General features: G+C 38.2%; 1 protein-coding gene and 1 long non-coding RNA gene across 12 annotated transcripts in view; one reads left to right on the top strand and one right to left on the bottom strand.

Moving 5' to 3' along the window:
• DNM3 (dynamin 3) overlaps positions 1–25,599 on the top strand; it is a 311,515-nt gene that overhangs the window by 122,035 nt on the left and 163,881 nt on the right. For 6 of the 11 annotated variants that reach the window (XR_006292780.1, XM_043553167.1, XM_043553165.1 and 3 more), the window contains exons 13-15: positions 1,082–1,130; positions 3,131–3,160; positions 13,485–13,598. Coding sequence is in view for 10 of the 11 variants with exons in the window: in XM_043553167.1 (XP_043409102.1) it covers positions 1,082–1,130; positions 3,131–3,160; positions 13,485–13,598 (193 nt within the window). In the remaining variant the exon portion in view is untranslated. Of the gene's footprint in view, positions 1–1,081; positions 1,131–3,130; positions 3,161–4,360; positions 4,367–13,484; positions 13,599–25,599 lie in introns of all 11 variants that reach the window. The other 5 variants (XM_043553169.1, XM_043553168.1, XM_043553166.1 and 2 more) reach the window with 2 other exon arrangements.
• Positions 3,731–6,725, bottom strand: LOC122466874. Its single transcript, XR_006292781.1, has 2 exons — positions 6,218–6,725; positions 3,731–3,940 (listed from the first exon to the last, which is right to left on the bottom strand). It is a non-coding gene; the product is annotated as an uncharacterized LOC122466874 (long non-coding RNA).

The following is a 25,599-nucleotide window of genomic DNA, read 5'->3' as shown; positions in this document are numbered from 1 at the left end:
CCTGCACTGGGGTCAGGAGAAAGGGGCAGGGCAGAAGCAGGGCCTGTGGAGAAGGGGTGGGTCAGGGGTGAGGCCTGGGGGAAGGGGTGGGACAGGGGAGGTTCCAGCACTCCTGCTGGAGTGTCTGGTTTTTAAATATTACAAAGTTGGCAAGCTTAGGCTCAACTCTTCAGCCAATCTGTGGAATGGCCATTCTGCACCAACCAGCTGCAGAATCAGGCTGCTTATCTGGGATCAAAACAGATATTGCCTGGAATTAACTTACTCATGTCTATTCTCCTTCCTACTTTCAAAGCAGTGGTTGTGGCAGATCTGCAATATATACTAATGTTTGTTGAAAAGGGACAAATTAATTTAATCCTGAAGCCTCCAAACAAAACTTGCTGCCGCTGTATCATGCAGTATAAATGCCTTTAGAATTAAACTTTGTAGCTATCATGACTTGTGCATTTTTGTGAGAGAGGAGAGTTTCATTTCAGTAATGGGATTAGCAAAATTCAGAAACTGAGCAAAACTTATTTTAAACTATGCTGCATTGCTGTAAGATTCCAGCTTTTTAACCACCTTTTGTGATGGTTTCATCCCTCATTTTATATTTACATCCTCAAAGTACATATAAAAATTAGAGTAATATCCAAAACGAGCTGCTAGGCTAGGCCTTTAGAGAACCTATGGGGTGTGGGAGGATTTTGCTGCAATGTTCTAAAGAACTAAAGTGACTCATTTTTTCTTGCCCCTTTTTAATATTTATATTGCCAAAGATTTCATGTGTGCACAGATGAGCCATAACTTTTTATGTCTTTAGTAACCTCATCAGACGTAAGTCAACACAAAGGGTTATTTACTATGGTAGTGCAATGTACATTACAGAGGAGGTGATTAATAAGAATCTGTTTGTGCTGATCTGTTTTCTGTAAATAGAAGTTTACATGAACTGAGTTTGCTTGTGAATTTGAGACTGAATTGTGTTTCTTTTTAACCTCAGATTCTGGGCTCATAAATTTTTATATTGTTTCCAAAGCATGCTGCTCAAGACTCATCTTAAATTTCCTCACGTAACTTTTCTCTTTGCTTTTCTTAGTGCCCAACAACGAAGCAGTCAGGTTAACAAAAGTGCAGTTGGAACTCAGGTAGGCATCTGATAAGAGAATGGATAATTGCATGTATAAGTGAACTTCAGTTGTTGATTTTATGGGCTGTATCTTTTATTTTTTGCTGTAAATTTATAAGTTTCTAGTGTTGCTTGATACATAATATAAAATGCATCTTTTTTTTACTTGCTTTACTTAAGTTTTCAGAACCAGCTGACATCTTCATTAGGGTTGCTAGCTATAACTTTTAATAAATTTGCTGCTAACTGGAGTGCTCTTCAGTGTTTCTTCCTTGATGCCCTTAAGTACCCAGAATTTTTTCCTGTGTTGTCCCTAAATATTTAGTTTTCATTAAGCTCAAACTTGTGAATGATTTCAAAGACCAATGCCATGTGAGTACTTGTTTTATACCTGCTCTCAGTTGTATAATAGTTTACTAGTTCACACATGTGCACAGCTTGATAACACAGTGAAGGGACAGGTCGGTATGCAAAAGCAGGCTTGTCTTTATCTCTGCTGAAAATTTTCAGTTGACTTTGTAAAAATGTTGATTACATACCACAGTCTCGTTTTGAAGAAACAAAGCTGATTGGTGGTCTCAGACTAATAGCACTCTTGCTGAGATGGCATTAACTAAATTAGATGGCTGTTTCTTTTTATGTATAGTACATGCTTGCAAGATGCTTATACTGTGAAGAAGTGCTGTCACCCTCAACTTCCACTGCAAGTTAAAGGTGCTCAGCACTTTATAGGATCAATTTCTGTTTTCTTTTTAAGTTAAAACACTAAGGATGATTGATATAACCAGCCTTAATATATATTCTTGTATATTTCTAAGGTTCCACAGAGTGTTTGTCTTTTAAGCAAAACATATAAAAAAAACATCATGGTATCTCAGTGTTCATTTGTGATGGTTTCAATTTTGGATAGTCAAAATAAAATGAAGTCAACTTCCTTTAATCTGGGTTATTTGCTTGCATGTTGTTCTCGCATCTAATTGCTCCTGCATTAAACATTACAATGAAAAGTTAAAAGCAAAGATTTTTCAAAAGTGACCAGTATTGACAGGTGCCTCCGTTTTTGGATGGTGATTTTGAGATGCTTTAAAGGAGCTTTACTTGCAGAAGGCAAGTACCCAGCTCTTTCTGAAAATCAGACCTCTTTAAAGTGTCTCACGTTGAGTGCCCAAAAAAACAAGCACCAAAAATCACTACTCATTTTTGAAATGTTGGCCAAAATAGTCCATTAGCTTCTAGAAAGTCTGGAAGCAATGATACCTCCAGAGCTTGACCCTCTTCTGTGTGTTTTGGAGTTACATGCCAGGTAGGATTAAAAACAAAACAAAACTGAAAGGTCTATCGGCTGAAATGGCTCCAAAGACCCTCCAAAGAGAGACTTCCGTCTCCGATAATTGTACAGGAACACATGTCAAACACTAAGGCTGTGTCTACACTACACCGCTTTTAGTGACATGGCTTTGTCGCTAGAGCAGTGCTACTAAATGTCGCGCAGTGTGGCTGCTGTTTTTCGGCTCTCCTGCTGACAAAAAACTTCCACCCCCAAAGAGTGGGGTTAGCTTTGTCGGTAGGAGAGCACCATCAGCAAAACTTTTGTCTTTTGGGAGTGTATTTTTTTGACATCTCTGAAAGACAAAAGTTTTGTTGTTCAATTGCCAGTGTAGACAAAGCCATAATCTCATCTGCTTTGGGGTTGTCTTATAGAAGGAAAACCACCCAATTCTGTTATGTCCCAGAAATATACAAATTGGAGTAACTATTCCTGAGTCCGAGTGACTGTATTTTATCTCTCAAAATAACAAAACAGCAAAACCCCATAAAACTTTGCCTTTAAAAGAAAAAGCTCAAAATTGGTAACTTGGTAAAAAGACTGCTGAACCTTACTTATTTCAGAGATAAGACAAAAGTCTGTTTGATTTACCTTAATTGTTTGGAAGTGAGAAGAGCTTGACAAAATGACTTCTGAATTGAGAAAATGTTTCTGAAATAAAACTTTATTTTTATAATTCTTTGCTATTTCAGGGAGCCAATCTACCGCCTTCACGGCAAATTGTACGAGCTAAGTTTTGTAAGCTTTATTGTTGCTTTTTCATTTAGCTTCTCAAAGGGCAAAGTTTGTCTCTAACTCATTAGTTTAATTAATGCTAGCTACTAAATTTTTTTTACCTTGAAACTGTTTCACATTTAACACCTTCTCAATGAAATGTAATTGCAGTTCATCCCTTCATTGCCACTAACCTGCTGTGGCTTACAAATCTGAACTAGTACAACTTAAAAAGTGTTGTTAAGCTTTCAACCAAATCTATGTTTAAGCTTACTTCATTAAATTGACTTAAAATGAACTAAACTTACTAATGAACAATGTCCTTTTAAACTATATCATTGGAAAAATTGGATATTTCTTATTTGATGTTTATAGTATATGGAGGCTCTGCCTCTTGAAAGGTAGGTGAATTATAGTACGGGAAATATCAATTATTGCTTAAATGGATGTACTGTTTACAAATGCCTTCTGTCACAATTCATAAAGTCCTTTCCAACAAGCACAATTCAAAGAAAAAAATGATACAAATTTTAAACCACTAGAGCTTTCGTAGCATTTTTTTCATAGCAGTAGGAGGATCAGTGTGTCACAGGATAGATTTTTACTTTATCAATTCTTCCACCAAATATTAGGTGAATACATTTTACATTATTAATCGTAAGTTATTTTCTAAACATTTAGGAGTTAATTCTATAACAAGCCACTCTTTCAATTCAGTGACAGGTGGATATGAGTGGTAAAAGTCGATTGTGCTGTTTGGTGCCATATGACATGTTCTTTGATAAGACCTGTATAATGAAAATGGATATATTTAATTCCAGTTTGTCATTATATTGCCAAATTACACCAATAACCATTATAAACTGAGTTAAAATAAATATGATATTCAGTTTTGAGTAAGGCAACAGGGCATAAACAAAACTGACTCTAACAGCAGTTGGAAAGATCATTAAACTAATCCAGACTGGTATTGGGGTTTCCTACTTGATTGTAATATGCTTTGAATAATGATAATATAGAGAATTATTTCACATATCAGAAATACAGACATCTTTTTTGTGAAAAATGCATAATACCCAGTTCTGTGAAGTATAGTTTTGCTCATTTTCCCCTCTACTAATTTATCTTCTTGTGCTTAATCTTTGGCTTTTTTTTTTTTTTGCTACCGTCTGAGGTTTTGACCTGACTCAACAAGGTTTCTTTCTAAGCCACAGGTTAGTCTGTCTTCCCATCTGCATAAAATAATCAGTGTAACACTTTGTTTTACATAGTGCTTCTAGCAAGATCTGGGCCATGAAGACTGACCAACTCTTAACTGTATATTTTGTGTGGTGAGATTTGTGGTTTTTGTCACCATCACTAAACTTGTGTTTTAAACATTGTCATTTTAATGTAAAAATCCCACTTCTAATAGATCTTACAGCTCAAAAGGTGTCATTGCATCAAACATTCAATCATTTAAGAACACAATGTGGGAGGATTTGAAGATGATAGATCATATATAGGATTTTAAAATAGAACAAAATGTAAGATACTTTCAGTGGCAAAATCCAATATTGCTCCATATGGAGTAACCATTACAGTTGGAGAAGGTCATAAATCTGAATCTTGGATCCAAAAGTGTTGTCCAAGTTATTTTTAGACAATTTGGATGTAATAACTTGGTCCTATTTCTATAATGAGCCCAAACCAGAAACTTAAAGAGAATTTGGATCTACTGCTGTACTTTGTGGCCTCTACTTCTGTAACCTGCACCATGTATGAATGCATGATGATTTACATCATTACCCCAAGCTTTGCTTACCTAACGTTGGGTGAATATTCTCTTTCTTTGTTTCATCAAAGGCTGAGTTATCTGTCAAAGGTGGTACTTTTTGAAATTAAGTCAGTATCATTTCCAGTCATATGATGCAATATACAGTGATTTCATCCAAAGCAATGTTAATTCTGGAAGCAGTCTCCCAGAGGTGGAATCTTTGGAAATTAAGTATTCTCCACCTGGTTCATCTCCATGTTCAAAGATCACATGAGACATGATGGAAGATATGTTGAATATTTTGACCCTTGCCCTCTACTAATTAAAGCAGGGAAATTACACTAGGACAAGTCAATATTGCTACTGTTTTTTGAATCAACTGCAAAGGACCTGTTGCATCCAAGTCATTCACTAGTTCTGTTTTCCATCCTTGGAAGCTGACCTGATTTCCTCCAAGATATTATTCCCTACTGGCCTATAGTGTGAGCGAACTTTTCACATTTGACCTAAGAAACAAATCCATTGTGGTGTTACCTCACCCCTGGTTTGTTATAATTCTTACCTCAATTTGACAGTGCTGATGTGACACAATTTTGTACTGCACGTATTGGGAGCTAAAGCAGCAGTGTTAGGAGTTACAGTGCAACTAACATTGTTTCAGTGGAACTATTGTGTAGTTACTTGTTTAAATAATGGCTAACTCAGCAAATAACTCCTGTTTATGCCTCTGTCTTGTTACAGTGCCTAACCTTCAGATTTGCACACACTTCTTTTCCCTGACTTTCCCAGCCAGTTCAAATGACAGTCAGTCTTAAAATGACCTCTCAAACATTACTTTTGAAAAGTGGCTAGCACAGCTGTTCACGCTTATTTAATACTTAGTCATAGTATATTTTATTCTACTTTATTAATCAGAAATCTCTTAAATGATACAAGGAACTGTAAAGTTGTGAAGCAGTTCACAAAAATCTGTCCTTTGTCCATCAGATCTTGCTTTCCTGTTTACCAATGTGAAATGGCGGAGGGGGAAGAGAGCAGATATGATTTGTTTTTGTGCAGCTGAAACTATCTGCAAAATGACTTCCTTCTGATTTGTGTACACACACACACTCACTCTCTCTCTCTCTCTCTTTCTCTCTCTCTCTCTCATATCCGCCCCCCAAATTTTTTCATTTTTCAGACACCAAGTTTATCTATCAGAATCCTGAAGGAAGGAACTGTGTCATCCTTCATTCATCCTGTCCACACAACCCAGCTGCTAGTCAGAATATTGTCTCCACTCACTTCTGGCATGGCTTATGTTTCTCACCTTCCTGATGATCATAACTCATGTCACTCATATCCGGTACATGCAGAGTGGAATTTGGCATTATGATTTTAAAAAAATATTCCTTGCAATATTTGCAACCCAAACACAAAAGTGAAATGATGGTGTAACTGGCGCCCGACAGTGACGCCTCCTCGTGGCTCATCTGGGGAATTAGCTCGCCTCTGTCCGCACCCCGTCCTGTAGTTACTCAGCTGGTTGCCTCAGTCACTCGCTCTGTGGTCCTTCTCTCGCTGGTCAGGAGCTTCAGTGCCTCCCCTTCGTGATTTAGCCTTCTAGCCAAGTCATAGTTGTCCTGCCCTTCCGGGGTCTCACCAAAGTGTCTCTCCACACAGACTCAGGCAGCCTCCCTATCACTGTGCTGACTGCACCACTGCCACAGTGGCTTGTAGCAGAACCCAGGCCTGCCCTCTACTCCAGGTTCCAATCTAGGGGTCCTTGAACCAGCAATTCACGTCTGTTCTCCCAGCCCTTATTGTTTCTTCCCTGGACTGTTTCCTACACTCCTGTGACAGACTCCTACTCTCCCCCCTTGTATCAGAGGGTGTGACTGCAGGCTTCCTCACATGTAGCCCTCCCCGCCCCCACTGTTACCGGCTCCGGGCTTTATAGAAGTCCTGCCTCTTTCTGTCTAGGTGAGCTTTATTCACAATTAAGCCTCACTGCGTCCTAGCTCCCCTTCAGGTGCAGCCGATTGCTAGTTGGCCTCTCTTGCCTATATTAACCCCTCTAGGGCTAGTGTGGGGTGAATGTCCCATCACAGGCGTCTGAACAATAATGGAAATAATTACTCTCTTTTGTCACTATCCAAGTCGAGAGTAGTGCAAAATGTAAACAGCACAATGGTTAAAACTAAACTGGATTATTAAAATGGAAACATTTTTGTTTTAAATGCCTTATCTGTTTTACAGGCAAGGAAATTTATTTTTAAAAAGTTGCTTGATTTTCAGAGGTGAAATCAATGGGAGACTAGTGGGAGTTCAGCACCTCCTGAAAACCAGGACATGAATACTTAACCAGATAGTGTTCCTTTGAGTACATGGCATTGTTGGAGCCCTTATCACACAACGTTGCTTGGTCCTGAATGTATTGAAATTCTATTGATTTGCTGTAGTTCTGTATATAAAATGTGCCCATGTGAAGTTCTAGGAACATGTACAATTCACTGAAAATAACTTGCAACCTCATGCTCACTCCCCAGCCATCAGGACATCTCTAGATTCCCTTCCCTCCTGTAACATCCACCATAAGTCTCCAGTTGCTTGATATTTTGGTCTGCTGCTCCTTTGCAGATTTCAGTATGTTTAGGGAGTGTAGTGCTCTATTTTAATGGGGACGCGTGTGTTGGTCGATTAGTGGAAATTCAGCAACATTCCTTGAAAAACACACAGGCCGAGGGTATTGCCTCAATCCGGTGTCCTGCCACTGACACAACCCAGTGCTTTGTGGGAATGGCAGCTGGATCCAGTCTCCCACAAGCAGGATTCTTTGAGGAAACAGCTGGCAGCTTCATTCCTCTACTAGATAGACATAATGGGGGAGTGACTGACAGTAGTATCAGCAAGCCAGCTTGCTTTTGCATTCACCCACTGGCGGTTGTATATCTGTGAGGCTCTGTCAGCAGAGTTGCCGGGATCACAGAAGGGTCCTCTGTTGGGAGCCACATTATGGGGAGTTCCTTCCTTGCCAGCAAAGAAAGTTGTTAAAGTGTTTCTTAGGCTTAAATAAATGCTTAAAAATAGCCCATACTGAGCCCTCAGCTAGAATGCATGTTTTCCTGAGTTGCAGAAAAAAAGTGACTGTATCATTATTGGTTTTATAAAATGTTCAGAACAAAGGAAAGTATTCTAGTATCCCAATGCACAGTATGCTACCTTCCTTCCCTGTTTAAGTGTTCATCAACTTCAGATACCCGGAAACTGCACTTAGCTCTTCATCCGTGAATCCCTCCTTGCACCCAACTGTTCATTTCCAGAGTGGCAACTCTCTCTCTGAATCTTTTCGGGCTCCCTGTCCCAAACCAACTTTAACTATAGCATCAGTCTGGCTGCCTTTCTGCTGCTTCCCATTTCGTGCCTTGCTCTCTACTGAGCATGGGAATATTTTAAATTACAAGCATTGTGGTGCAGTTGAAAGGAATCCAGTCACTTGGCTTCCCCATGCCTCAGTTTCTTTGTTTGTAAAATGCAAGGAATATCTTCTTCACACAGTTGTTGTGAAGCTGTAACATTTGCGGGGTGCTTTGAGGCATTCAGTGGCTGCTGTGTAACTATCATTGTCCCTATTAGGAGGCTAAGTTAAATTTGTGCGGCGGGGGGGGAAATCATAACTTCCTGACTCATATGTCTAAAACGTGCACCACGCCACAGCATTCCTTTAATTTTGCTTTGTTTAATTATATTATTGCGGTTCTATGGCACTGTACTCTTCATAAGTTGTTTGAAGGCTGATAAATATGTCTGGATAGGCAAAATGGTTGTTTCTGGTTAGAGATTGTGTACTGGAAGGGTATCCATACACTTTGCTAGATATCGTAAAATACTTCTTAAAAGGATCTGATGGGTCGTTGAACTTATGTCGTGATGCCTTTCCCAACCTCCTCTCGAACACATTATCCATACACTACAATATATCAGAGTAAAAACTCCCCCCTTTTTGGGGTTTGGTTTGATTAAGATGGAGGTTAACAAGATGACAAACTTCTGCTCAAAGCTTGGTGGCTCCCTCCAGACTGATCAGCCCACACCCTAGATTCTCCCTCTAGAGAGCCACTCCTGCTTCTGTTATGTCTTAGGACAGGTCTATACTACGGGGCTAAATCGACCTAAGTTATGCAACTCTAGCTATGTGAATAACATAGCTGGAGTTGATGTACCTTAAGTCGACTTATTGCGCTGTCTACACTGTGCTGGGTCGACAGGAGAAACTCTCCTGTCGACTTACCTTATGCTTCTCGTTCCAGTGGAGTACCGAAATTGATGGGAGAGCGATCGGCAGTCGATCTCAACCCCCAGTGGACTGATTGCCATGTGTTGATCCCCCAGTAAGTGGAGATAAGCCCTTAGTATGTTAATGAGTAGGGCCCTACCAAATTAACGGTCAATTGTGGTAAATTTCACGGTCATAGGATTTTAAAAATCATAAATTTCATGATTTCAGCTATTTAAATCTAAAATTTCTTGGTGTTGTAATTGTAGGGGTCCTGACCCAAAAAGGTGTTGGGGAGGGGTCGCAAGGTTATTGTAGAAGGGGTTGCGATACTGCTACCCTTACTTCTGTACTGCTGGTGATGGTGATGCTGCCTTCAGAATTGCGCAGCTGGAGAGTGGTTGCTGCTGGCTGGGAGCCCGGCTCTGTAGGCATAGCTGCTGCCAGCAACAGTGCAGAAGTGAGGATGGCATGGTATAGTATTGCTATGCTTACTTCTGTGATTCTGTTTGCAGAGCGGGGCCCTCAGTCAGCAGCCACCACTCTTCGGCCGCCCAGCTCTGAAGGCAGCAGCACAGAAGGATGGCATGGTAAAGTATTGGCACTCTTCTGCGCTGCTGCTGCTCGCAGGGCACTGCCTTCAGATCTGGGCACCCGGCTAACGGCCACCGCTCTCCAGCAGTCAAGCTCTGAAGGCAGCACAGAAGTAAGGGTGGCAGTACTGCAGCCCGCCCCTAAAATAACCTTGTGACCCCCTGCAACTCCCTTTTGGGTCAGGACCCCCAATTTGAGAAATGCTTGTTTCCCCCATGAAATCTGTGTAATATAGGGTAAAAGCATACACAAGACCAGATTTCCTGTACAGATTTCATGGGGGTAGACCAGATTTCACGGTCTGTGACGCTTTTTTCATGGCCGCGAATTTGGTAGGGCCCTATTAATGAGTCACCAACCGCAGTGGGCCGATAGAACCAACTTAATTCTCTCCCTGCAGGTTCAACAGCTGGTAACAGGGTGGGCTGCTTTAAGTGAACATTGCCTGCCTTTTTCAGACTTACAGAGCTCTTCTTCTCTAGACTGCTGGTTTGAGGCCAGGCCTGGTCACTAGTGATTTGAAAACTATTACTGTTTGATTGCTGACCTGCCTGAAATTAATTTAGTCTGTGCAGGCCCTCAGGAAGTCAAGGAAGAGAGGGCCAACTTTATTTATTTTCAGTGAGACAAAATTAATTAGTCATTTGGGTTATGTGCTTGATTTTTGTTTTTTAGCTAGGAAAAGATAAACATTTTTCCAAGGGAGATCCAGTCCTTTCCAAGAGAATCAACAGATTTTCCCATTCCTGCCTATTTATTACCCCAGTATCATTTGTCATAGATTGTCTGCTTAGGAGGGTAGATGCAACTGCTTCTGGTACCCATCAGCACTGCTCAAGAATGACCTGAGATGCTTCCTCCGCGCAGGAGCTGACTTTGTAGTGCTCTGTCCACTCCAGGAAAACCCAGGCATTTGGGTACCATGTTTAGTACCCAGAGCCATGATCTCCCCCATGGAAGTGCATAGTGATGCCACAAGATTGGTCAATCCATTTTTAAGACTAAAAATATCAGAGCAAAATTGCTACACTCTTACCACTTGAATAGCGTGGCCAGAGCACCTTATGTGCAGCTGTGTATTGGGTTGTCACATTGCTGGGTTCTGAAGAGTCACCTTTCTCCCTACCAACGCCTATACTCCGCTCCATGTAGAACTTGCAATGGTTTTACTGCATTTTTAGTCCTCCTTTGTTTGTTTGAGGCTATGGTGGGTGCAAAATTTCAGCTTCCCTTCATGGAACTGAAAGATGTAAATTAACTTTGTGCCACCAATGTTCCACTTTTCTGGCACGTTTTCTAGCTGTGGCTGAATTTGGAGTGAATGGGTTAAAGATATTTTAAGAACTGAGATGTTTGAAAATGCACCTCTAAAAACGTTCAGAAGCCATGTTTGCCCATTTGCTTTGCAAAGCAACATCAGCATTGATCAGGGACTGATAGCATAAGCTTTTCTGCAGTCTCAGCCTTTGGGGAGAGCTGCAACAAAAGGTGCTAAATTTATAGTTGCAGACATTTTTCCACATTTTGTCAGCAATAATGGGTGGTGGGGCACCTCATCCCCTTTTCAGTTGGCTTTGTTATTAATGAGTACAAGATATTTTCACTGCATACATATCAAAGCTATTGGCATTAACAGAGCTTATTATATGTGCACATTGAGGGAAATATACTTGGAAGTTTCAGACTTTGATTATTGACCATGAAGCAGACTTCAAATTGTTTGTCTCTTGTCTGCTGCTGATGTTGGAGCAGGCTGAGATTGGAAGTCTCTGAGAAGTTTGCCACAGCCCAAGTGCATATCCATAAAAGTAAGCGGCGACCTCCATTTGATTGCATAACTCCATGCTTCTGTAGTAGTCACTAGAAGTACAAGCACTTTTTGAAAAATTTCTCCCAGAGCATTTTCAACCACACTCCCAATCTTTCATAAGCAAGTAAACGAGATCTTGGGAAGAAATAGTGGAAATTGACATGAGTTCGCAGAAGATTTGGAAGACTTCATTGTATGGTGTATGTAATGCAGTGAACCCTTTTCCTTTTCAATTCAGACTCGCCCGTTGCCAACTGTGTCCACATATCTATTCAGGGGACACCATCATAGGGCCTGATCACATCAGCCACACTATCAGAGGCTCGTTCACCTGCACATCTACCAATGTGATATATGCCATCATGTGCCAGCAATGCCCCTCTGCCATGTACATTGGTCAAACTGGACAGTCTCTACGTAAAAGTATAAATGGACACAAATCAGACGTCAAGAATTATAACATTCAAAAACCAGTCGGAGAACACTCCAATCTCTTTGGTCACTCGATTACAGACCTAAAAGTGGCAGTTCTTCAACAAAAAAACTTCAAAAACAGACTCCAATGAGAGACTTAATTGGAATTAATTTGCAAACTGCATACAATTAACTTAGGCTTGAATAAAGACTGGGAGTGGATGGGTCATTACACAAAGTAAAACTATTTCCCCATGTTTATCTCCCCCCCCCCCCCAACTGTTCCTCAGATGTTCTTGTCAACTGCTGGAAATGGCCCACCTTGATTATCACTACAAAAGTTTCCCCGCCCCCTGCTCTCCTGCTGGTAATAGCTCACCTTACCTGATCACTCTTGTTACAGTGTGTATGGTAACACCCACTGTTTCATGTTCTGTGTGTATATAAATCTCCCCACTGTATTTTCCACTGAATGCATCCGATGAAGTGAGCTGTAGCTCGTGAAAGCTTATGCTCAAATAAATTTGTTAGTCTCTAAGGTGCCACAAGTCCTCCTTTTCTTTTTGCGGAAGCAGACTAACACGGGTGCTACTCTGAAACTTTTACTGAACTAGTCATAGTTTTATCAGAAAGCTCAGTGGACCTTTGTACTCATACTTTCTTTAAATGTCTCTGCTGACCTGTCCTCTTCCTTCCATTTTGCCACTTGAGTCCTGTTATCCCTCCCCAATTTTCTCTTGCTCTCCATTTTTCCTGCATGATTTTCCTCTTAACCTTAGCGTTGGTTTCTATACTCCCTTCTCTCTCTATTCTTTCCTTTTGTTTCCCTTCTGTTCTCTCCAGTCAGTCTCATTTTTCTTCTTTCTCTGCATCCCAACCTCCTTTTTTCTTTCCTTTCTGCTCTTTGCTCCTTTCTTTCCTCCTCTGTTTCTCTTGTTCCTCGCCTCTATTCCCTTGCCTTGAACTCTCTACTTTTCTGTTACTGCTTTTTTCTCTGAAGGGTAAGGTTTCCAGAAGCCACTGACTGCTCCAGAGAGGAAGTATGGTCTGGTCCTAGCTCAAGATTCCTACTCCACAATTGACCTCCCAGATCTAAAAAAATTGCAGTATCAGAGCAGTGAAAGCAACCATTCTTTTTATACCTTTTGTTTTTGTATGGGTTTTCACAATGTGTTTCTACACTGCAAGCAAATAGTATCGAGATCACACATCTGTTATTCAACCGTATACTTTATAGTATATATACATGAGGATAGTCCTTAGGCGTCTCTTTTCCCTCCAAGCCCCCTCCCCCACAAAATTCATTCTCTTCTATATTGCTTTTTTCTTGTGGTCATCAGAACCTGTGGAAATTATATTTCAAATTTGTCAATGACTGAAAAGCGCACCTTTTATTGGTAAAGCAGTATTTTAGTCAAAAGAATGAATTTAGAAACCGAATTGTGCTTCGTGAATGAGTGACTGGCAATTAATACATGTCTGTTGACTTACAATCCTGTACAGGTGATCCGGAAAGGCTGGCTTACCATCAACAATATCGGCATCATGAAAGGGGGGTCCAAGGAGTACTGGTTTGTTCTGACTGCAGAAAGCTTGTCCTGGTATAAAGATGATGAGGTAAAGACACAGTTCCTTTGCAGACATTAGTCACTCTAGTATTCATTCACAGCTCCTAATGTTAAGATTTTAACTTTGTTTATACTGAATTTGCATTTATTCTCTCTTGTAATCTAATTTAGCACTTTCTTAGTGTGATTCCCCGCTCTTGCAGTTCTCAGTATTTCTTCTGCTTTAAGATCCGACTGAAATTTCTCTACAAACTTTTTGGGAACACTGATTATTTACTCTAGATCTTTAACGCTTACTTCTTTTAAAAGAGTCAAGATAAGAGAATATACTAGACTTTTCTGGTTGCTATTAGCTGTTTCATTTGGATTTCATTACAGTTAATATGTAAGTTAGTCATAAAGTGTCAAGTTGTTTTCCCCATCATCATCATTTCATCCTGGAGCTTCTTTGTAGACACTGGGAACAGTGCGGTATTACTTGTCTGTGGCTTGTTCTTCCATCAAACCCAGCCTGGTCACATCTGTGCATATGATGTCCTGCCATCTAGTTGGTTGTCAGCTTCCAGGTTGGAGTAACCTTGGTTTTCTTTGCTTTTTCTTATGATTGTTATTCCCATAAGCAATTAAAATTAGATCTATTTTGTAATGCAGCTAGGCTTTTGCCTAAAGTTGTGAAATGTCTAAAATGAAGTAGAAACATTTCTAGTAGTGTTAACTAGATTTTTCAGCTTGCGGTACTGATGATCAGATATAAAGGTACCTTGGTAAGGAATACAATTGTTAATATGAATGAATTTGTAGTTAACAAGCAAGAGCTAAAGAAGGACATTCCTATAATATGATATTCAGACTGTGTCCTCGTTTGAACCTGTTAGATAGCTTTGGATATTGACTTGTTGCGATCCAGCCTGCTTAGATGTGATTGTTGGATTTCTAATGGTCTCAGCAGTGACATAAAGATGTTAGAAAAACGTTTTTGCTTCCATGCTTGAGGATGTAAAACTACCTAAATATCCAGGCTTACATTTTGAAACCCCTCACCCCCACTACTCTACAGTAGTCCTGTTCTTAATTTTTCTTAAATAAAAGGTTAACTATGGGACTCTTTGTTCTGTGCTTGAATGTCTTCAATTTAAAATTAGTAGGGTTGACTGAAAATTTTCCATCGACTTTATTTTCAAGTGAAAACCAGGTCTTCAGTTACACACAAATTTTCAGTGTGTGCTTTCTTCATATGTTTGTATTTTCATCTGAAACTGGAACTTTTCAGCCAAAACCCAGAATGTTTTCAAATTTCAGCAATTTTCAGTTGGAAAGATTTTGGGTTTTTCTGAAGAAAATTTCATCTTTGGCAGGGGGAAAATGTTTTTCTAGCAAGCTCTAAAAAGTCAGTTTCCAACGTTTGTCTTGCTCGTTGTTGTCACTGTTGTTGCCTCCTTTAATTTTTTGTTTTTACTTTATTAATATTATACTTCAGCATCCTTGCTTCTAGACACACTGGGTAGAAATCTTACAATGCAGATTCTTTACATGTAACATATTGTGTCAAGGCCTGGCCTCTGCAACCACTGTGTATAGTGCTTGCTACCACAAGTAGTGACTTTAGTAGTAGTGTTTGCAGGAGCTGGTCCTTATTTTTAATCCCCAATTTTTGCCTCAGATCCCTAAATGGCCCCCTTCAGGATTGAACTCACAACCCTGGGTTTAGCAGGCCAATGCTCAAACCACTGAGGGAGTGGGGAGGGATAGCTCAGTGATTTGAGCATTGACCTGCTAAACCCAGGGTTGTGAGTTCAATCCTCGAGGGGGCCATTTAGGGATCTGGGCCAAAAATTGGGGATTGGTCCTGCTTTGAGCAGGGGGTTGGAGTAGATGACTTCCTGAGGTCCCTTCCAACCCTGATATTCTATGATTTTGGGATGGATTCTGCTAAGAAAATCTACTGTTAATTGACTAAGTCAGTTCTTCATGCAAGGGGAAAATATACAGAATATGAATTAAGACTGTAGCCATGTAGGAAAGTATATATTCAGAAGTTATTAGACCCCTTAAGTTGGCTTTGAAGGCTGTGATTCATTTTTATTGAAGCTGATGAGACTGGACTGAAAATGTAATACCTAATTTAATGTATTTTTAAATGTCTTAAGTAATGTATGTTTGCAGGTTGTAGCCATCTTGGTCCGAGGGTGCGAGAGAGATGAGGTAAGTGGGGTAGTATCTCTTATTGGACCAGCTTATGTTTGTGGAAGGGTCCAGCTTTCGAGCTGAGGAAGAGCTTTATAAAGCTTGAAAGCTTGTCCTGTCCATCTACAGAAGTTGGTCCAATAAAAGATATTGCCTCACCTACCTTGTTTTGTAAGTCACATAGAGCATTCATATTTTCAGTTTCCCAATACTTTATAGGAGGAGAATTCAATACATTTCAGACTTGATTATGGAGCAAATCTTGTGACTATATTAGCTATTTAAAACACAGTAAAGTTGTTTTTTATAAGGTAAGTAGAGATATTTCTCATAGCAGGTTCAGATGGCCTAGGTTAATATTTAGGAAGGTTATTGCTTGTTAATTATAACTGAGGGGTGGACTTGAAGACAGATTTACTGTTTTCTGCAGTTTGTTCTTATGAACTAATCATAATGACAGATGAGAGAAGCAGGAAATTTTTTGCCTTCACTGATTTTATTCTACCTTGACAATGACTGAATATATTTTTTTATTCTTTCTGTTAAGAAATAAAGGTCTGGGTTACTTTGTGGTCTAAATCTTAATAAAAGAACATTATCTCACTGCCTGTACCCATTGCTGTTAGCCCATCCTTGGCCTACCATTCTCTTGAAAGAGCATTCTTCAGGGGAATTGAAACCTTTCTTTAAAACAAGCATGGACATAACAAAGGGACATGCTTTTAGGAGGGCACTGTTAAAATCCTATTTTTATATTTTGATATATATTCTTTTCTATGAGTTACTGGTAACAAGACCGGTAACCTATGATTAGGATTTTTCAAAAATGTCAATAAAAAAATTACGGATCTAACTTAAACTGGCAAAAGCAGGCATTTTAAATGCTAAAATTTCCACTCTGTCTATAACTTGTCGTCCTCTGCTTAGATATTATAGCATGCGCACAACAGAGGTCATACACTATTGTGAGATCCCTAGAAGACCCATGTATGACAGATGAGGATGAGCAAGGCTAACCTGGAATTTCCTTGACTTTGATTAAGACTTGTAGGAAAGTATCTTCAGTGTAAACATATAATTCTCATTAATGTCAGCAGTTGTTACCTACGTGCTTGAAAAGAGGATCATTGTTAATAAATCAGAAGGAAGGAATTGAGGACTACAGTGGAAACTTATGAGAAGGCAGTTTTGTCTTCAAAATACTGCAGGGATGTTGTTTGGGTTACTTTATTATGAGATCATAAAAACAGCATTCAAGAAATCAAACTTATGGGTGTTTTTGTGAATGTGCAAATTTGAAAACAGGCGTGTTGTATGGCATTTTAAAAATTTCTTTGAAGAAAATAAGAGTGGTGGTTAATACTCTAATCATAATGTAGAAGTTACTGAAAATCCTTCAGACCAACATTCTGCATTATATCATGGGGAAATTCTGTTGTCTTTGACTTGTGGTAACAAATCACTTGTTTGGTTAATGACGACGCCAAAACTTCTCTGTGGAACTCTATAGCCTTGTATTGTATGTCAGCCTTCTCTTTATTCTTATTATACGGAAGGCCTTGGCATATTATTGAAAGGTAGTGCGGTTAAATTAACCAGTCTCACTAAGTGCTGTCTCAGGTACTTAGAAGTGCCTTAAAGATGGTTGGGAATTCTTGAGTCTTCTATCTGTGTTCAGTGGGAGGCTTCAGAGTTCCTGAAAACACTTTTGGAAGTGTCTGCTGCTGTACTGCATTAATCTAGACTGCTTACTGAGCTAGAGCCTGAGAACTTGTGAAGAGTACTTAGCTCTCTGCTTGTTTGATGTTTCATGAGAACAGTTAAAATCGAGGACGTGACCATTGTGGTACTTAAAAGACTAGCAGCCTGCTTCACAAGAGCAGGAGATGTTAGCTCTGGTTTCCTGGACAAATTATGTTTTGCTTCCCTAAACTTTCTCTTTAGTTTCAAATGGATATGTTATTTGTCACTTGCTGTCCTAAACTATTCATTATGGTTGCTGTGTACTGTTGTATTTCACCCTAAGACTGGTGGCCTTCAGCAGTGTATGAAATGATTTCTGAATTTAGGGATTTGAATTTTGAATAGGCTCTTCACAGATGAGCACAGTGAAAGCACATAAGGACGTCACTTCCCCTTGTGCTTCCTAAGCAGATGCCAGTCACTACTGCAGTCCTTGCAGATGCGTGAGCACAGTGACCGTGTAAATCTAGTCTATGGCAGTGTTAACCTCTCCAGAGGGGGTGGGGAGAAGGACCCATGGTCCCCCTATTGCCACACTAAGCAGCAGAGCTGGCTGGCCATGGAATCAGTGTACATTGCACCCCATTAAGGAGTGTAGCAGCAGCTGTGCTCTCCCTGTATGTCAGGGAGCTCTGAATTATATTGTGCCTTCCTGAGGTACAGTGCCTGCTGGGACAATGTAGCTGTGCAGCTCCTCTAATGTAGGCATGTGCCCATAAGGAACAATACTATCCATGCTTTGGATAGTCTGGGACTTGTTTTGGGATGAAAGGCATCCGAAAAATGTAAGCAGGTATTGTTCTCTCCTGCTATTTGAAGAAGCTTTATTTGTTGGCTGTGGGCCTTGTACTAAAGAATCCATGGTAGAATTTATTTTGAAGTAACTTACTTTGGCAAATAATGCATTTCCGTAAGAGTGGATTTCAAAATTTGTTGTCCCACTTGCATGGGTAAGCATAAAGCAGTTTATTTCTATGGGTCTTTATTGATATTGTTTTGTTGCTGTTCAAATACATGTACAGCATTTTTAATCTTAATGATCGTTAAATGAGAATCAGAGGAATAAGGTCTTTTTGTACTCCTGGTGAAAACAAAAATATGAGTTTGATCAGTCTTCAAATACTAAGAAAAGTTTGTAGAAAGCAGAAGAACCTTGCTTGTTTGAATGACTGGAAGGTCCATTGTGAATTAGGCCCTGCAAACACTGATTTAAATGCTTAAAGTTACTCAGATGAGTAATCCCATTGATTTTTAAGGGGACTATTCGCCTGTTTAAAGTTAAGCATGTGTAATAGTTTGTGTAGGTTTGGGGTCTTATTGAACAAATGAGTGCAAGGTTAATGCAGTCATTTATTTGACTAGTTTTAATTAGTACAATAAGTTATAACTTGGATAGTCTGCAGTATATTTTGTAAAAATAGTGAAGTCTTAGTAATATGAGTTAGCTCTCCGCTCTTATTACTTTGCCAACAAGGGGGAAAGAATGTGGGGTTTTGTGTTCAAATTCTAAGGTTTGTGGATAGGGCAGTGAGAATTAACAAGGTTCTGCTGCAGTGTGACTCGGGAGAGGGGCTGAGGAGAGCCATTCTCCTTTGTGCACCTAATGTTCTTTACTGCAGACAAAAGGATGCACTTTGTAAAAAATGTCCCATGTTTAATATGACACTGTCAAATCCTGTATTCTCTGGAAACCCAAAACTTCCATCAACTTCACTGGCAGCCTTTGGGATACAAGGAATGCAGAGTTGGACCCTTGGCTGAGACCACTGAAATTTGACTTATTTCTTCCCTTTATTACAAAATCTATATATATATATATTTTTTTTGGTTTCCAAATCAAATGCTTCATTTTTTTTAAAGACAAAAATGCTGTCAACATTAGTGAGTAAATGTGTATTATTAATTTAACTTACAATTGAGCTACAGTCATAAAATAATGTGCATCTTGTGATGGAGGACAGAAAATGAGTGAGGAAGTAGATTTTTCATTGTTCCGGAAGGAAATAAAATCCCACATACTAAAGAGGGGAAAAATATTCAGAAATCTTATGGTGTCCTTTTTAATAGCATTTACTAGCCAAAGAATAACTTCCTCTTTTTTGTATGATCAGCATGTATACAATTAATTTTGCATGATCTAATAAAATTCGAGTCATTCATGTGCTGTTATCAAATGTATTTCGTCTTCCCATTTGCAATGGTGCCACAAAGCAGGGTACAAATAAAATTCATGGTTAGTGAGTTAATCAGAACAACTAGGAAAAGAGTACTATTGAAAGCATAGTAAAAATTTCAGCAGTGGGTTTTATTGTATTTGATAGGCACCGTTCATTTTACTCTGGGTGGATTTCAATATGCTGACCAAGTTAATAATAAAAAGTACACATGAGTTAATTATTGAACCAGCAGACTTAAATCCAAAAGTGACTCTTTGCTGTAGCTCTTGGTGAAGATGCTATAGTCTGTCAGAGCTGCTCTCTCATTGGCTGGTTGTCATTCAGGCTGGGTTGTCATGTGACTGCCTGTCTGTGCCTGCTGTACAGGTGAGAGGATGTTCTGCACAGCAAGTGTAGACAGGCAGACACATGACAACTCCGTCCAGCCAGTCCCTTGGATCCATCAGGGGGTCCTTTCCTCACCGGCTGATAAGAATCAGTCTGTACCATTCCAGATTTGGGGACTTTGTTGCGGGGAACATAAATAACAGAATTAAACTTTAAAACATTAGGGAGCTGTGGAACAAGTACGACGTTTGACTTTATTCAGAAAATATGCATTTTACATTAGTTATAATTGTGCTGACATGCATATGGGATAGGATTTCAACAGAATGGTCACATTAAAATTGTTAAAAAGAACAATGACTTAAACCATGGTTTATTTTAAATCCAGTTCATACAAGCGTTTTCCCAGATACTGTACTTGCACAGCGTGTAGTAATTTAACCAGATGTTTTTACTCTTCTTGGAAACACAGAAATACTGAAGTTCAAGATAAAGGATATGTTTATACAGTAAATATTTTCGAGGAACAGATAAGTACCATAAACTTAAATACTGAAAACAAAACCAAATAATTCTGTATAGATGGAAGCAACCATATGTAGAATGTCCCAATAAAGAATATTCTGGAAGGAGAGACAGAGAGAGAGAGTGTGTGTGTGTGTGTGTGTGTGTGTGTGTGTGTAAAAATTTATGTGAGGCTTTTGCTTTGGAACAATCAAAAGGAGCATATTTCACTAATACATTGTTTAGCATATAATTTTAATTCCTATTCCTTTCAAAATGTGTACTTTCTATATGTGAAAACCAAAATAAAAGAGCAGTCCTGGGCTTAAAATATAGGTCTTTCAATTAAATGTAGGTTATGCTACAAATCAGAAATGTGCAAACAAACACCTTTCCTACAAAAGGTGTTGCTTTGCTGAAATGTTATACATGTAAAGCACCAAAATACACTTAGTGAAATTTCACCTACATTTGAAATGCCTTTCAGTAAATTATTGATGTTGCCGTAATTTGAAAAGACATTTAAACCTCAAACATTGGTTTCTACTAAAAGATTTTTAAAGAGAAAGCTATATCAACTTTTATACAAATTAAAGTACTCTGTTTTAAAATACTTTTCCTTAAATCATTGCTGTTCACTTCTAGTATATTTAGATGTTTCTAAAACATATGTTGTATTTATCTGAAAATTGGCCGTAAAAAGGCCTGAATTTATCAAAGGCAAAAGCAAATATTTTACAATTTTAAAATATACTATATAAATAATTATAAATTATGTTACATTATATAATAAATTTGATATAAATCTGCTGTAGTGTTCTGGTGCTAGTTACTAGATTTCTATAAAGCAAACTGACACATCTATAGATAATAGATCAGTTTGAAATTTATGAATCACCAGTCTGATTTAAATTTAGCAAGTTGGAGTTAGGTCTATTTTTTTAAAACTAAAAATTACAATACATAAATAGCCAAGTCAGATATGACATATTATGTCTTAAGCCTTTTCCCATTCTAAGTCAATGTACATTTATTGTGGTAAAACACAATAGTTAAAAAAAACGAGTTCCAAGTGAAATTAGAATTGAGTACTTTTGCCCTCCTACAGCTTGACCATTTTAAAAGGAAACTTAAAGGACAAGATCATAATGTGGACTAATCAATTGCTTTCATGAAAAATAAGTGACATATCAGTTTTAAGAGCAGTGTTTCTTTGGTCATTGAAAGTTTCAGCTGCTTTAGTATGTAGACTGGGTGCTCAAAATCTTTACACGGCGGGAAAAATTAGGTGTGTTTGATTTGATATTGTGCTTTCTTGGAATGCCAAAACAATTGTGCAGTAAAAATACTCTCTGGGAATCAGTAACACAAGAGGATCAAAAACAAGAACGTGTAGGCCACATTAGCCTAGAATATGGACTAGTGTCTATGAGCAGGTATTGGGGTGCCTGAGTGGGGAGGAAGGTGTTATGGGAGGGTGGCAGTTAAGTTGATTTGTGTATTGTAGTCAGTGATTATTGACCATACAAAGGGAGACTTCATCAACTAAAATGGACTGAGGGTTATAAATGTACAGTTGATGCAAGTGTATTTTGCTCTTTATATTAAGCAGTTCATTTAGTACTCCATATGATTAGGCTATTATTGTCAATTAATAAGTATACGTTATTAAAGAGACACCCGTGGTATTACAAAGATCTTGCGCTGAACTGATAATAGTACTTCTAAAATGTGGCTAAAAATTTCTTTGTACAATATACCAAAGGGCACAAGTAAACTATATGATTTATTAGGTAAATATAGATTTTAAAGGTATTATGGAAGCATAGAAATATTTTGAATTACTAATCGTGAGTAAGGAAAAGAAAATTCAGAAACAGAAAGTAGGTTTCTGTGCACATATATTAAAACATCATTAATAGGTCTGATAACTGTCAGTAGCTGGCAAATTCAGAGTTAAGACAGAAATGTATTTGTAACTCATTTTATGCATATTGCAACTACTACTACTCTTTATCCAAGTGTGTGGTTTTATATAGTTTATACCATGTAGCACAAAATGCAATACTAAGGCACATTGGAGTGAATTAAGAAGTTTTCCAACCTTAACTGTGGTATTTCCTGTCTCTTGCAGGTTAAAGCCTTAATGTTATTTTAACTTGGAATTTTCTATGCAGCACAGTTCTAGTAAGTAAAACTCTTTGCAAGTCATGGTGAAGGCTATGTTCTTGGAGAAGGAAAAGGTGGTATTCCCAAAAGGGAAGACTTCATCTAATTTTTTTTTTAAAGACTAGAAATTAGATCCTCTAGGAGGTTGGTGTCTTTTATTTATTCTGCATTCTGATTAATAGATTTGATTCCCCACCCCATTCTCATCACCTTTTACCATTTAAAATATAGAGACGTTTGAAAATGCTGGTATTTGACTTTTTTTGTTGTTGTTGCTTATAATAGTTCCCACCGAGTAATGATACTTGGGTGGTCTGGAGAAAAGTGTATGTATGTGCGCTGAGAAGGGAGAGAAGGTCGTATCTTTTAGTCTTCCAAAAATATGGACACATTAGTCCTACACAATACGGGAGGGGGAACATACTGACAAAAGATTGAACAATATCTGTGACTCTTTTCCATTGTAAGAAACGTTTTGGTTTTTGCCTTTGGATGCCTTTGTTTGGATTTATATTTCACTTCTGTAAGGTCAAGAAATGGCTGCCTTCAACTCCTGTGTGGGTCTCCCTTTTGAAAATTAAGGGAGCAGTGTTCTAATCAGAAAGCTTGAAAATATTTCTTTCCCTACCCTCCCTCCATTTAGTTTTGTTTGATGTAACAGATAAGGTGTTTGCTCTTAGAGAACAAAATAACTGATCTGTCATACAGCAATATTGACCTGTTGGTGGTGAAATGGTTGTACATACTTTAATTTGCCATTTCTGTTGTACTTTTTCTGTTAAAATCCAACTTTTTTTTCTCAAATCAGACTATCCACTGCATGCAACAGATTTGAGTACAGTGTGGGGTTGAATTAAACTATGTCCACACTGTAAATTTCCCACTGAACACAATTCATATTTCTCAGTCATCATAAACCTTAATGTTTTATCCTTGTTCTTGAAGAATCTGTATATTGTGCGTGTGTATGAGTATTTTAAAACTGTACTTTATAAACTCATCCCCCCCAAATAGTCTTTCACAATAAGTTTCAAATCAAGTGTTGGCAACAGAAGGAAAGAAACATACTTTTTCCTGACTGGTTAAGATCAAGAAGAGTACGGTTACTCAATTCACAGAATGAAACTCTTTTGCTGTGCTGAAGTAGATATTTCCTTGCTCCTTAACAATACATTCTTTCTTTTCCTATCTATTGCTTTGTGTACTGCAATCTCCCTCCCTTTTTCCAAAACTCATGCCAGGGGTCATCCCTACCACCACCTTCAGCCGTACAGGCTAAAAATGTAACTTTGAGGAGGAGAGGTGGGAGTAAACACTTCCTAAATACAGAAAGGTCATTTAACGTAAAGATTAATTCAAATGATAGAGAAGAGAAACACACCATTTCCATATGCCATCCATCATCTTTTCCTAATTACAGGAGTTGTCTCAGGCTTTTTTAATTTAACATTATTAGCTTAATTAAATGGTTCTCATTGAATAGATAAAATTTTTTCTTGATTTGTGATTCTGGTCTGCAAGCTCTGAAAGCTGAAAATTGACTATAAAAAGAAAAAGGAAATAGCTTGCGCACGGCAATCTCTTTCCTTTGGAATTATAACTAAGTAATTTGTCTTAATGTAAACCAAATATTCTAAAACCTGAAATTGTTCCTACCACTTACAATATAAACCATAAAGCTCTGCAGAATTGCCATGCCTAAAACACCTCTCATGTGAGAAGTGAGAATAAAAGATTAACATTTGTATGAATTCAGTTTCACTCCTTTGTCTTTTCATGTCTCTTCTGATTTTTCTGTTAATAACTTTGCTTTTAAATGTGTTACTACTTTAGTGATCAGGACTCTAAAATTACAAGAGTGAAATCATTCTTGTCACACTGTAATCTGTTAATAAAAAAATAATTTTGCTCCAAAAATAATCATTTGTTGTGAAATAAAACCAAAGAAGGTGGATAAAGAAATTTTTTTAAGTTAAAATACAGTAGCTTAGATGGGATGGTAGGGGAAATGACACAGAGAATTCTCACTGCATAAACTATATGAAAACCCATGTTGGGACTGTGAAGTTAATACTGCATGATAGCAGCTCCTCGGAAGGGTTTTATTGAGCTTTGAAAGAGCCCTTAGAAAGGTAATACTATATATATTTATAAAAATCACACAGCATCAAGGTTGCTTAAAAATCCCTACTTATACATATTGCAAAAAGTAATTGTAATGGAGTTATTTATAGTTCTTTTGTTTGTAGTATACTCATTCAAAATCTTCATATAAATAACAAGCATCATATAGAAGGGAATACTTTTGGGCTTTATTTTTTTATTTTATTTTTTGGAGTTGCAGTAGTTTGTTACCAGTATTAACTATCTGGGAGCTGACTCTGAAATTCAACTGGTATCAAATTGCAGTCCAGACTTTTTGTATTATTCTCTCCATGGGGATTTCATTCAGCCTGAGGGCTTTTTTCCCCTACCAGGACAGCTGGAAACTCACCAAAGAAAACTTCTGCATTCGTTTACAAATTCCATTTTTATCAGTGGGAATTGAGACAAAGTAACTTATCATTCTGAATGCAAGAAGAAATATCAGCAATACGAAGTATAGACAAGAAAGCTGCAACCATCGTTTTGTGCTGGGCTCTTGTAAACAATGCACAGACATGTATTGTGACATTAAAAGTTAGTAGGGTTATTTTTTCACTTATTGCTTTGCTATCTCAGCCTGTTCTCCTAGGGATGATTTCCCTTGCCAGTCCAAGATTTCAATTTTCTAGCTGGCAAAGCATCTTGCTATATTTAGCTGTCACTTTTTCTTTTTTTCATCAACGTATATTGCATATATTTTCAAATATCTAATGAAGCTTCAGCTTCATTTCAAATATAATTACAGTTTTGTCACGAGTGACCTTTTATAAATAAATCTTTTAGAATGTGTAATATTAATAT

The sequence above is a fragment of the Chelonia mydas genome, chromosome 8, assembly GCF_015237465.2.
Source record: "Chelonia mydas isolate rCheMyd1 chromosome 8, rCheMyd1.pri.v2, whole genome shotgun sequence".
In the NCBI taxonomy this organism is placed as follows: domain Eukaryota; kingdom Metazoa; phylum Chordata; order Testudines; family Cheloniidae; genus Chelonia; species Chelonia mydas.
This window is presented reverse-complemented; position numbering and strand designations above follow the sequence as displayed.